Source organism: Phascolarctos cinereus, unplaced genomic scaffold (assembly GCF_003287225.1).
Source record: "Phascolarctos cinereus isolate Bilbo 61053 unplaced genomic scaffold, phaCin_HiC Scaffold_9;HRSCAF=440, whole genome shotgun sequence".
Classification (NCBI taxonomy): domain Eukaryota; kingdom Metazoa; phylum Chordata; class Mammalia; order Diprotodontia; family Phascolarctidae; genus Phascolarctos; species Phascolarctos cinereus.
The window spans coordinates 187,347,909-187,361,544 of NW_027556402.1; the positions used below are offsets into that span (position 1 = coordinate 187,347,909).

General features: G+C 41.0%; 1 protein-coding gene across 1 annotated transcript in view; it reads left to right on the plus strand.

The window, feature by feature from the left end:
- The window catches only part of WDR1 (WD repeat domain 1), a 65,988-nt gene that overhangs the window by 33,478 nt on the left and 18,874 nt on the right, over nt 1-13,636 (plus strand). Inside the window, exons 6-12 of the mRNA XM_020992083.2 lie at nt 2,640-2,717; nt 3,124-3,204; nt 4,067-4,300; nt 6,736-6,823; nt 7,481-7,637; nt 9,947-10,034; nt 13,419-13,529. Of these exons, the coding sequence (XP_020847742.1) occupies nt 2,640-2,717; nt 3,124-3,204; nt 4,067-4,300; nt 6,736-6,823; nt 7,481-7,637; nt 9,947-10,034; nt 13,419-13,529 (837 nt within the window). The remainder of the gene's footprint in view (nt 1-2,639; nt 2,718-3,123; nt 3,205-4,066; nt 4,301-6,735; nt 6,824-7,480; nt 7,638-9,946; nt 10,035-13,418; nt 13,530-13,636) is intronic.

A 13,636-nucleotide genomic window follows, 5' to 3' on the forward strand; every position in this document is an offset into this window, starting at 1 on the left:
CAGTGGCATGAGGAAAAAGTACTAGGGGGAGATTGGGCATAATATTTTGTTACCAGACTTCAAACTAAATTATAAAACTAGTCAAGTCTATTTGCTACTGGTTTTCAAAAAGAAAAGTCGTTGAAAACAGTGTAATATTTAATAAACCTAAGAACATAGCTTAATTCTTAAATCTAATACACTTGCATGTCATGGCATCATCTCCCTGATGTCATGGTCCTTTTCAAGAACAGAAGCTGGAAAGAAATTTGACAGAATTTAGGATTAGCCCAGTGTCTTCTACTGCATACCACAGTGTGCTCAAAAGGTGTATGTGACTTGAATATAAAAGATAACATCAAAAAAAATTAGAAGAAAAAAAGATTTGGATATTGTATCCCATGGCAAAAGCCTTGGCCAAACCAAGGCTGAGAGGTGATTATGAGACAAAATAGTTTTGATTAAAGTTAATGAAGACAGAATTAGAAAAGGCAGAGTACATGAAAGAAAAAAAAGTGTTTAAGCCATCACTGAATTTGTTATCCAAAATGTACGGGGACTTCATGCATTTGTGCACATATACACATATGACCCTTCCAGTAGATAAGTGGTCAGATGAGATGAACAGTTTTCCAAAGATTAGCAAACTATAACTGACCCACAAAAGAGTGTGCTCTAAACACTAATAGTAAAGATATAAATGAAAAGTAAGGTTTGGCTCACTCCAAGCAAATTGAATGTGCAAAGTCTTGGAGCTGGCCAGTGAGAAGGTAGAGCACCTTACATTGGTGGAGCTGGGAAGTAGACCAGCCATTCTAGATGGCATTTTGGAGTTACTCAAGAAAAATAGCTAAACTGTTTAAGCCCTTTGATAATAATAATGAAATACATATCTTATTTATTAATAATAGCCAACATTTATATAGTGTTTACTGTGTGCCAAGCACTGAGCTAAGTGCTTTACAATTATTTCATTTGGTCCTCACTACAACCTAGGAGGTAGGTGCTATTGTTATCTCCATTTTACAAATGAGGAAACTGAAGCAGAGGTTAAGTGATTTGCCCTAGGTCACGTTCCTAGTGTAGTCTGAGAGCAGGTTTTAACTCGGAGCTCTGAGTAATGGAAAAATCAAAGAGGGTCCTGAAGAAGAGATAATAAATATGCCTTCCTCAGAAAAATACAGGGCAGAAAAGTAGAGGACAACTGGGAAAGAAGCATGAGTTGTCAAAGTTACTGTACGTGATTTTTATGTATATTTTTACTTAGTTTTTCCTTGCTACAAGGAGGGTTTAGTCTGCGGTGGTGAATGTGATATCAAAACATCAGAAATCAAAAGCTTTCTTGCAGTTCATAGGATCTTCAAGATGACAGGAACCTTAGAGATCATCTTATCCCAGCTTTTATCATGCAACATGAGTCTCATCAGTGGCATCCCCAGCAAGTGACCTGAAGATCTCCACTGTCAATGAGTGATGAAACTTGTTATTTACTGAAGTATAGTTGATTTCATTTTTGAATAGCTCTAATTTAGTAAACTTTGGCTTATTAAGCCTAAATCTGCCTCCGTCTAACTTCTAACCATAACAGTTATTTGGTGACACAGCAGAGTGTAGTTGGAGGAGTTGGACTTGGAATAGAGAAGGATCGATCGCCTCTAGCATTCATTAATTTGTGGAACCACAGGCAGGTCTTTGAACCCGTTAGTGGGGAATTAATAAAACCTGTACAGCTTATCGCACAAGGTGGTTGCAAGATTCAAATGTAAAGTTCTTCACAATTCTACATAAATGTCTTACTCATGTCTGGTTCTCCCAACCCACTTGTCTTCCAGAAAGTTTGTTTGAGTTCCTTGGAACTCAAAACACACTTTTACCACGATCATCACTAGTAATTTGATTCTCAGGCTGTTCCACAAAGACCTCTTTCATCATGATAACTACTGTTTATAGTTCCAGTACAGTGTTGCTAAAATGTCTCTTTTGTGGGCTAGCTGGGGACTATCTAACCGCTGATAACATGGTACCTGTAGGGAAGTGGATTCTGTGGAACATATTTAAAAGGAACTGTGGAAACAGTTTGAACAGGCCTTCATTCTTCCTCCCCTAATTACTGTCGCATTAACCACTGGCTTTGGTGCTTAGTATGTGAGGGGGGCAGATTCCTGAAGTCTTGGCCAAACGCCCATCATCAGCCAGCTACTTTCCTAAGTTGGGACGTGCAGAGTAGCTGAGAGAGGGACTTGGGAATGGTTTCTTGGGAAGAGTGCTTCTTTAGGTAGAAGTTTTTAGAGACTTGGTTGAAAAGCAGTATATCTGGAGCCAGGAGATGGGGCCATCTCTGTTACTGACTCTCTCTGATATTGAACAAGTTAACATCTTTGAGGGCTCAGTTTCCTCACCTGTGTAACACGAAGCTTGGATTAGATTCTCTCTAAAGTCCCTTCCAACTCTATTCTATGTAATCTGTGTGCAGAGGGCCTTCTGTGTTTAAATAGAGCTGTTTTCTAGCTAGTGGTAAACCTCATGGTAAAGACCCAGATAGCGTTAAAAAAAAAAAACTACATGATGACTGTTTAGCCTTTTTAAAAAATGCTATCTAATTTAAAACTTTTATATTTTAACATGTTTATGAGGTGGCTAACTTTGAATGTTTTCTGCAGGACCACAGCAGATTTGTTAACTGTGTCAGGTTCTCTCCAGATGGGAATAAATTTGCTACAGCAAGTGCTGATGGCCAGGTAACTTCCCTTGCTTTCTTGTTTGGAGAAAATATATCTTACTTTTTAAAAACTGTAATTGCTTTCATGAGGCTGTTGTAGGATGAGGGAGAAAATTATGATTGTTTTCCTTAATGGAGGAATTTGAAATAAACCTATTTCTTGCCTGCTAGAAAACCATACTGATATGGGATGCTCGGTGTGTTTCAGTACAAGTGAGATACTTAAGACAGTGTTTGCATTTTACATAATGTGAAATTCAAATTCTTGCATGATGCACATACCTGAGAGAGTTAGTTCTTAGTAGGAGTTTGGATTAGGTCATCTGTCATCTCTTAAGAGTGATGGTAAAGGAATTGAAGACTAGCCTAAATCTCACTTTAGGACCCTGATAAATGTTAATGTGACTTCTATTTTGTCTTGCAAGATTTATATCTACGATGGAAAGACTGGAGAGAAAGTCTGTGCCCTTGGAGGAAGCAAGGCTCATGATGGGGGAATTTATGCTGTAAGTGCCACCTTTTTTCAGATTTTTTTTTTTTGAAAGACTGTGGTCTCTGTGTTCTGACAATAGAATACAACGTTGGGAGGATTAAGTGTAATATGCAGAAATCCAACTACACTGGGAAGCCTGAATTCCAATCCCAGTTCTACTCCTAATTAGCTGTGACCCAGCTCAACTTACTGTTCACTGGCTTAGGCCTCGATTTCTTTCTTCTTATAACCAGTTAGACGAGAATTAACAGTAGCAGTTCTCAAAGTGTGGGCTTAGCAAACCCCTACTCAGTTCAGGGGGTCCATAGTTAAAACTAATTTCATAATAACAAAACATTTTAATTTCTACTACAGTAAATATCAGTAGATAAAACCCACAAAACAAAGCTGCTTGGAGATTCTCACTAATTTTTAAATGTAGGAAAGGACCCTGAGACCAAAATGTTTGCGATGCTCTGGACTAGGTAATTTTTCCAAAGTGTGATTGAAACTGGGATTCCCACACCTGGAGGTCCTCATGCAGATAATCATATGTCAGGGGTACTCTAAAGAGAATACTATCCTACCTGTTCAGGCATGAGTTGAATTTCAGGGGTGGGGAACCTGCAGCCTCAAGGCCACATGTGGCCCTCTAGGTCCTCAAGTGAGGCCCTTTGACCGAAACTTCACAGAACAAATTCTGTTAATAAAAGAATTTGTTCTGTAAAACTTGGACTTAGTCAAAAGGCTGCACCCAAGGACCTAGAAGGCCACATGTGACCTCGAGGCTGCAGATTCCCCATTCCTGGACTAGGTTTTAGGCTTCTGGGATTCTAGCTGTGAAAAAGATTCTAGGAGCATTTTAATAAGATAGATGTTCATTCTTGACTTTGTAGATTAGCTGGAGCCCTGACAGCAGCCATTTGCTTTCTGCTTCTGGAGACAAAACTGCTAAAATTTGGGACGTTGGTGCTAATTCCGTGGTTAATACTTTTAACATGGGCTCAGATGTGTTGGATCAGCAGCTGGGATGCTTATGGCAGAAAGACCACTTGATAAGCGTTTCCCTCTCGGGATATATCAACTACCTGGACAAAAACAACCCTAATAAGCCACTCAGAGTTATCAAGGTAAATCGGATGCTTTGGGAGGGTGGCATTTGAAGCAGGCTGAAGAATGTGAAATCCACAAATGGAGGAAGATTTCTTTCTCCTCCCCTTCCTCCCCCAAGAGAACCTTGATGTTGTGTAGCGTCTGGGTTGAAGATGTTGCAGTATGCTCACCAGCCCAGGCCCTACACTTTTCCTCTCTTTAATTGTTTCCTTTTTTCCTTTATAGCTTGTTTGTGCATATTTGTCTCCTTGTTGTCCCCCAGTTAGACTCTTGAAGGCAAGAAACGTCTTTTTGCCTCTGTATCCTCAGAGCTTAGCCCAGTGCCTGGTACATAGTAGGCACTTAAATGTTTATTTATTGACTTGGCAGTTCTAGGTCCTGAGAAATTCTAGCCCCCCTTTCTAACTGAACCTTACTATTAATCATTCTGAATAAGCCAGTCTTAAATTCAGTTTCAGTAAACATTAATTGTCTACTGGGATGGACGGATGGATGAATGAATGAATGAATGGAAGGAAGACTTTGTTAAGCTCTGTTATGTGCCAATCACTGGGGATGCAGACATAAAAAATGAGATACCCCTTGCAGTAGAGGAACTCACAGTCTGATTAAGATAACGCATAAAAGGAGTTTCAGGTGCAGGGAAAATTGGAAGTCCTCTGGTTGCAACAGAGTGGAATTGGCCAGGCCCTGGGGGTCCTTAGGCTGCAGAAGCAGGTCAGGTGATGGTGCTAGTCATCCTGGAGGAGTTCTGCAGTAGTTCATTTGAGGCTTATGAAGATAGCTTGAGCTAAGCACTTGGGAGAGATAGGATGTTGCAACTAGTAATTTTAATTTGTCTAAGAAGGCACAAGAAAGAGATTCTAGGCGTAAGGGGTTAGTTTAAGCAAAAGCATAGAGATAGGAAAGGTCGAGATTTTGTTAGGAGGTCAGAATTTAACCAGAGGAAATAAAGAACATGGAGGGAAACCAGTATGAGAGTGTGAGAAAGGCAAGGCAAGACCAGTTTGTGGAGGGCAAAGGGATTTGACCTTTAGTTGGTAGGCCAATGAGAGGGGAGCCATTAATGATTTTTAACTGGGGAATGTCTTCTCCAAAAATAGGATTGAGTTGTCTGGGTCCTTGACAAAATTGCAGGTCATTAGGCCACCTTTAGTGAATGACAGATGTAGATTTGATATTCATGGGGTCAGATTGTTTGAGCCCCATTCAGTAAGTGGTTGAAGATTAACCTATACAATGAAGAGAAGTCAAAATCCAATTTTTTAAATTTTTTTGTGGAGGTAGAGGGGGAAGGAGAGGGTCCTAGAGAAGTTTAAGTTCGCTAGTGTGCCCAGTCATCTCATATTCTCAGGATCCATAGAACTTTTCCATGTCATTACAGTGCACACAGGACTCAGGGATGGGGAATCTGTGGCCTTGAGGCTGCAGGTTCCCCACTCTTGAATAGGTCTTCCCCTGTCCACCTCTTTTCCTTTCTCTCAAAGAAGCCATGCAATTCACAAATAAGGCTGAAACTCCTCAAGAAATCCCCATGTGCCGAATCATCAGTTCACAATTGCTGACCGCGGTTGTTGGCCACCACTCTGCTGGCAGTGTTGCCAGACTAACACAACTGAGTGGCCGCACCGGAAAATTGCTGTTGTGCTGAGGACACGTGAGTGCCACAGTCAGCACTCTTCTACTTAACAAAGGATGGCTCAGGTGATCTCAATGTAGTTTTGCTTACTTTTTATTGAGACTGAGACCAGAAAGCTCAAGCTCTAATGTTATACGTCTGGTATCCTTTTTTCCCCCCAGGTCAGAGTTTAGTAATCTCATGGGCTCTTAAATTTATCAAAATAGAAATTAGTGAATTAATGTCTCAGTTCCTTTTTTTCCCCCCCAAACTTGTGCTATTTTATGTTGATTGACTCTCAGGACATAGGGAACTTCTATATACATGATATGGTTTCTCCTTTGGCCATCCCCCCCCCCAAAAAAAAAAAAACCCTTCAGCTAACCATAGATCTCCATTGGCCAACACAACAGATAATAAAGTGAATTCTAACACTGAGCAAGAACAGGAATGTAAATGGAAATTAAGTGACCTAATGGTTTTGTATGAGAGTCTTTGAGTTGACAAATAGACCTGCTAAAAATCTGATTTGGCCCAGCTGGTCAGTTCTCTGGCCAGTAGCTCCTCAAATTTCGAGACTGCTACAGTGTAACAGTGCTTCATTGTAGGACTGCCTTCTAGGCATGCCTCTAAGCCATTGACATTAGAGCCTTTTGTGTATAAAATGCCAAGAACAGGGCAGTGGTTTTTGGAACGCATTCAGGAGAAATTGCTTTCCTGGGATGTGTCCATTCCCTCCTCTTCCCTCCCCAAAAAAATTAATTTGGAAAGAAAGAAGACTAGCCGATAATGTTCACAGCTCAGCTTACTCTGGCCCTATTTCTTCCTTTACAGGGCCACAGTAAATCAATCCAGTGCTTGACGGTTCATAAAAATGGTGGTAAATCATACATCTATTCTGGGAGCCACGATGGACACATTAATATCCTTTTGAAGCTGAACTGATTTCTTGAGTTCCAATATTGCTACTGTTTTGTCTGCATTAAAGGAATTTCGTGTCCCCAAAGTGAAGAGGGGGCAGCATCTTGCCAGGTTATCTAGGTGGCTGTTATGTGATATAATGGGACAAGCCCTAGAACTGGAATCAGAGCTTGGTTTCAGTCTCAGCTGTAGCTGAGTCACCTTGGGAGTCATTGAACCCCTTCTACCTCCAACCTCATTTGTTCAGCTTGTAAAGTGTAGGGGTGAGGGTTGGAGAGTTGAAATTACTTGCCCAAATCACATGCTAAAGCTTCACCTGTAGTCTGCCAGAAATTTCCCTCTTGTTCCAAGTTTGCTTCTATGTTAATACCACCACCGCGAATTGGTGAGTAAGAGGGAATGAATTTGCAGACTTAGCAGTATTTTGCCCCTTGGCAACAAACGGCAAGAGCAGGATTGGTGAGCAGTCAGTAGCAGGGCTTGTATTTAACTTGGTTCTCTATCTTGCCAACATCTTTGGACCAGGCCTCCAGTTGTAAAATGCAAGATACTGCTAACCAGGCACTGCCTTGGAAAGAGTCAGTGGAATGGATTCTCTGATACTCTCCTCTCAAATCAATGGTTTAACCTTGTTTTTTCCCTTAATCCTACTTCTCACATTATTGGGATTCTGAGACTGGGGAAAATAATTCCTTTGCTGGGAAAGGACACACCAATCAGGTATCCAGGATGACTGTGGATGAGGCAGGTCAGCTTGTCAGCTGCAGCATGGATGATACAGTGCGTTATACCAACCTTATCCAGAGGGACTACAGGTGCGTGGGTCTCTTTGGCATCTAGAACCATGTGTAAGGAAATGTGTTAAGTGTTGTTGGTGGTCAGTTGTTTTAGTCGTGTCTGACTTGCTGTGACCTCATCTGGCATTTTCTTGGCAAAGATACTGGAGTGGTTTGCCATTTTCCAGCTCATTTTACAGATGAGGAAACTGAGGCAGGGTTAAGTGACATGCCCAGGGTCACACAGCTAGTATCTGAGGCCATATTTGAACTCAGGAAAATGAGTCTTCCTGATTCCAGGCATGGCACTGTGTTCACTGTGTCACCTAGCTACCCCACAGGAATGTGAGTCTTTGGTATCTAGAACTATGTGTAAGGAACTGTCCCAAGTTTGAGGGACATTTAGACTCAGACAGAAAAGAATAGTCCCAGACCTGATGAAGTTTATGCTCTACTCAAGAAAATATAATAGATGTGTGTGTACACACGCATACACGTACACTCACAAATACAGTCAACCATTAAACACCTATCTGTACCATGCATGCATATAAACATACGTGTGCAATACATATATGTGTGTATATACACATATAGATGTACGCAAGTATACACACAAATATACATATGTCTAATGCAGGAGAAAATCATGGGTTGGAACATTAACAAAAGAAAGGCTTCATATCTGTGTAATTTATATAATGATTGAATGACCAGAAACAAAGACTGTAATCACAGATGAGTCATTGACAAAGTCAGGGATCAGCGAACTACGACCCCAGAGCCAAGTGCAGCCCGCTGCCTGCTTTTGAACACCCGCTGATCTAAGAATGATTTTTAGATTAAAATTTAAAAAACATTTTTTTAAATGACATGGTGAGCTTGTTGATCATATAAAAGCAGGCAGCAAAATTGCAGGCCATGGTTTGCTGACCCTTATTCTAAGTGATAGAAGACAGATGTGAGACATGGAGAGTTGAGAGGATGGAGTTGGCCTTGAAGCAAGGACAGCCCTTCCTATCTCTGGCACCCAGTGGCCGTGTGACCTTGGACAAATCACTTCTCAGCACCCCAGTGAGTTCTCTAAAACTATCAATTGCAGAGAAGATGCCTGGCTGCATTAGGAGAGAAAGTCCTGTAACAGGAGCTCTCTACATAGACGGGATCACAGATCCAGAAAAGACAGAAATGAAGAGGCGGAGGACAAAGTAGTCCCACTATACTCTGGAGTTCAATTTGGGGTGCTGTGGTTTAGGAAGGACAAGCAAAGGGGGCTGGTGACCATGCAATGTGATGATGTGCTGAAGGGATGGTAGATATTTAACCTAAAGAAAAGACTTTATGGGGAGGAGACGTGGTAACTTCAAGGTTTTGAAGGGATTGTCACATAAAAAATGTACATGACAAAGAGGCAGGTTTTAGTCTTGCTACAAGGAATTCTAAAAGTAGGATATGCTTAAAAATAAGAGAAAAGCTTTCTTTTTTTCAAGACCCGATTATGGTTAGAGGTAGTAGGAAAGGAGCAGGCACTCAGGGGTTGTTTGAAGATTGTGGGGGGCGGTGATATAGCTGGAATAAGCTGCTGGGGAAGGGGCTGACCTTCACGATGTGCAGGGCCACCTCCTGGTCAGAGAGCCGAGATAAAGGAAATAGCAGAGATGTAAAAGAGATGAGAGGATTCATGATGGTTGGCTCCTGTTTTCTTAAAGAATAGTTGCAGGAATGTCAAGTTCATGACTTGATACCCTAGGAACATTACGATTTGGAATAGCTGTTTTTATTTTAGCCTTATTGAAGAGGAATCAGGATTATATATGTGGAATTTTGGTTTGTGTTTTTTACTTTTTGTTAACCCTGTCCTTTTGATTCATACTTGGGTCACTACCTCTAACTATCTTAAAATTAGGTCAGATTTTTTTTTTAAGGGAATTTTAGCCAGGAGGAAAAGAAAAGGCTTCCAAGTCCCTGACACATCAAATCAGTTACCTTCCTCCTCAAAGACTTGCCTACGTGTAACAGTGTAACCGTGTAACCCTAAGGCGATTTCTAAGCACATTACTGTCACTGCACAGTTCTGCTGAAAAATTAAGTCTTGGTGATGATTTCTGTGTATGGGTGGATAAATTTCTCATGGTGTCCCCTGTTCTTATCATTCATGCCTATGCTTTATAGGGTCACCATGATCAACCTAATTAAACTAAATTATTCCCCCATTTTGCAGTTAATTATGAAGCCTTACTGTAGTAAGTTTTCCTTGGATTTTCAAGAGTGTGAACTGTAATAACAAAAGATTTAAGTGGCAACACAGAGTGGCTTTAAAACTGTTTTCTCCTTCCTGTTTTTCACAGTGGACAGACTGTAGTAAAGCTGGACGTTCAACCAAAATGTGTAGCAGTTGGGCCTGGAGGCTATGCAGTAGTTGTATGTATTGGACAGGTAAGTCCTAGCTCAGGGGTCTTTTCAACAGGGATTCCTTCCTTTGGAAAGGAGCATATCAAAGTGTGTGGGTGTCTGTCTGTGTATGTGTGTGTGACTGTCCAAAAGGTAAAGCCATTGTATTCTTAGGTATTCTAAAGCAAGGGTTTACAAACTAGGTTGTGTGCACCCCATGGGGAACAAGGAAAATGTCTGTGCACGCACGCACACACACAGACACACACACATACTTATCTTAACACGTGTGTGTGTATAAATATTATTAAATTTAAATTAACTTTGATTTAATTATATTTTTAAAAATTGATTTTCAGCCAATGAAGTTGCAAAAACACTGTTTAATATGTACACCTCAGTGTTGCTAAGAGTGGTTCAAAAGGAATCTAATTTATGTACTTGGTAAAGTATTCCTTTCATGTTGAGTGAATGTGTAGAGCATTAACTGAAAGTTCAGGGGCGCAAATACCAAAAAAAAGGTTGGAAACCCCTGTTCTAAGGCCCTTTGAATGGAGTCCAAGTCACCTTAGGCTGGATTTTCCCCTCTGAAGCAGATACTGTTACAGGGCAAGTGTGGAGGAGGAGGAGGAGGAGGAGGGAAGAGTATTGGATTTGTAGTTGGCCAACCTGAATTCAAACCCTAGCCCTGCCACTTATTCTAGGAAAATATCAGCTCTATTTAAGGAAAAACTCCCTAAAAATTAGAGCCTTCCAAAAGTGGAGTTTGCTCCTGTGGGTTTGCCCTTACTAGAGAATTTCAGGGAAAGGTTAGATGCCTATCTATCGTGTGCTATACATGGGTCCTCTTTCTCCAGTTATGGGTTAGAGTAGGTCTTCCGACTCTGAAGTCCTGTTTAGTGAGAGGCAAGGTGGAGAGGAAAGGCAGCTGGTACCTTATTCAGCCCGAAGAATTGAACTGGTTTATCAGTTTGGGCTTTTGGTCAGCATTGCCCCTGAATGAGCCATGAACACTTTAGAAAACCTTGATACTTGGAGGTCATTTAAATTGAGCAGCCTGGAATCTTAAGGCACTACTCCCTCCTCCCAGTAAAAGAACACAGCAATTTGAGGGTGGTTTCCATTTCATAGTTGGTGGGGAAAACCGCTTATGTAACTGGCTTTTAGGAAGACAAATTCACGAGAGTGGGCACGTATATACACTCACATGTACACATATGCATACACATGTGTATGTGTGTATGTGTATGTATATACACACATATGTATCACATTTATATAATAGCACACGTATGCGTATTTAGCACTGTTATGGCCATAGAGCAGGAATATACACATACATGCACACTAATCATCTTCATGCTTTCCTTAAGATTTAGCACAGTCATAGTATAGAGCAAGATACACATACTGTGCTGGTTAATAATAGCTGATGACACAATCTGAGCAAAAGTAATTTATTAACTAGGCAGTCAAAATAAATGGGTCAGTGGACTCCTCAGTCAGTCCAAAGACCCTGAATAGAGAGTGAAGAAGATTTTTACACATAAAAACAATCAAGACCAATTAATTATAATAAAGCAATTAACCAGGGTATGAAATTAGGTAATCTGGTTTCTAGTGGGAGGAAAAATTGGGGTCTTTCCGTTAGGAGGAGGAAAGAATGAGTTTCAGTAGAGTTGGGAGGAGGACAAGTAGGTTTCAGGGTCTTCTGTTCTTAAAGTGGAAAGATTGATGTATCCACCTGCATTTATGAAATAATAAATGGCTTATATAGTATGATTTCCTGTGAATGAATAGCAGAAAAAGAACCAAGTGAAAGAGAATATATATGGTAGCACAAGATGGAGTGTCAGAGTTCACAAGATAGAATCTGCTTGGTTCTCCTGATTGTCACATTAAACTAACTCCATTTTATACATGGTTTTCACTTTATTAATCTGTGTGTGCGCGCGTGCACACACACACACACACACACACACACACACACACACACCCCCACCCACCCACACCCTCTGCTTTATACAGTGACTGTGCTAAATCCCAAGGCAAGTATGAAGATGCACCATGCTCGCAGAATGACGGGTGCACTGCAGCATGCCTACCAATAACTGTTGGGTATGTGTAACAGATCTAATTTACATTCAGGGAGGGCACCACTGAGACATGAGCTGAGGAAAGACATTTAGGCTCAAGTTCTGTCATTAAAGGAGATGAAGTGCTTGTAATCATACATACATTATACATGTGTTTTATACTTTTTTTAAATAGGAACATAGAATGTTAGAGCCAGGGAGGGTACCATAAAAATCATCAAGTCCAGGGGGTTCTTAAGATCATGGACACCACCTCAGAAAAATACTTTTAAATGCATAAAATAAAATACAAATTAGGAAGCCAGCTAGGTTGCCAAAGTTATAATTTTTTTTTACCTTAATGAACTCCCCCAGGTTAAGAACCACTGGGCTAGTCCAGGCCTTTCATATTAATGTACAGATCAGAGCAGTGTGACATAGGCTGAACGGTGGATTTGAAATTGGGAAAAGCTAGGTTCAAATCTTGAATCTGAACCTCACTAGCCAGGTGACCACAGTCACGTACCCCGGAGTTACCAAGCACAATGTTCCCCAGCATGTTCTGAAAACAGATTAAAATGTAATTGGGAAATATTTGACAAAAATAAAATACAATAAAATATAGATAACATTACATTTTTAAGACTGAGTCATTATGCAGTCCTCAAAGGTAGGTTTCTCAGGGAACCTATCTGAGCATCAGATTTTCTCATCTGTGGAATAGCATTAGCAATACCTAACGTGTCCACCTTGGAGTTGTCATGAGGCATGGATGAGGTCGTGTATGAAGTGCTTTGAAAACTTAAAAGCCTTCTGTATATGTCAGTAGTTGATAAGAAGAAGCAGCAGCAGGCCCGGAAAGGAGAAGTAACTGATTAGGTCACAAAGGCAGTAAGTAACAGAACCAAGACTCGAACCCAAGCCTCCTGGTTCTCAGCCCAGTTCTCTTTGTATTCCACCATGTTTCTGGGTTGCGTCTTTGTGGGTTTAGGGGTTGCTGAGGGTTCTACTCCTTAGTTCTTTGAAGGTAGAAGAAGATCCTGCTTGCCAGCTAGATTTGTGTCACTTTTGCTTTCTGTATCCCCAGCACCTGGCCACAGTGCCTATCTTGTAGTAGGCGCTCAGTAAGTACTGGTTGATTGGTGAGCAGTTCCTTAAGGGGCAGTGGAGGGAAGTGGAATAGGTGGACTTGGAATCAGTTTCCTGGGTTCTAGAGACTCCTTTCAGGAATACAGAAAGGGTTGGCATAGATTTGTAAGGGAGATTTAGGTTTTTCTGACCATTGACCTTGTGGTTGGATTCAGTTGGAAATAAATTGAAGATACTTTAACTTCATGTTTCTTTTTTCCTGTAGATTGTCTTGATGAAGGATCAGAAGAAATGTTTCAGTATCGATGATCCCGGCTACGAACCAGAAGTTGTAGCTGTGCACCCGTCAGGAAGCACTGCAGCTGTGGGCGGAGCAGTAGGAGTCTTTGTTTACCTTGATCGTCTGTCGCCTTACAATCTTCTGCCCTTTCTAAAATATCCCCAGTGCCTAGCACAGTGCCTTGGCACATTGTAAGAGCTTAG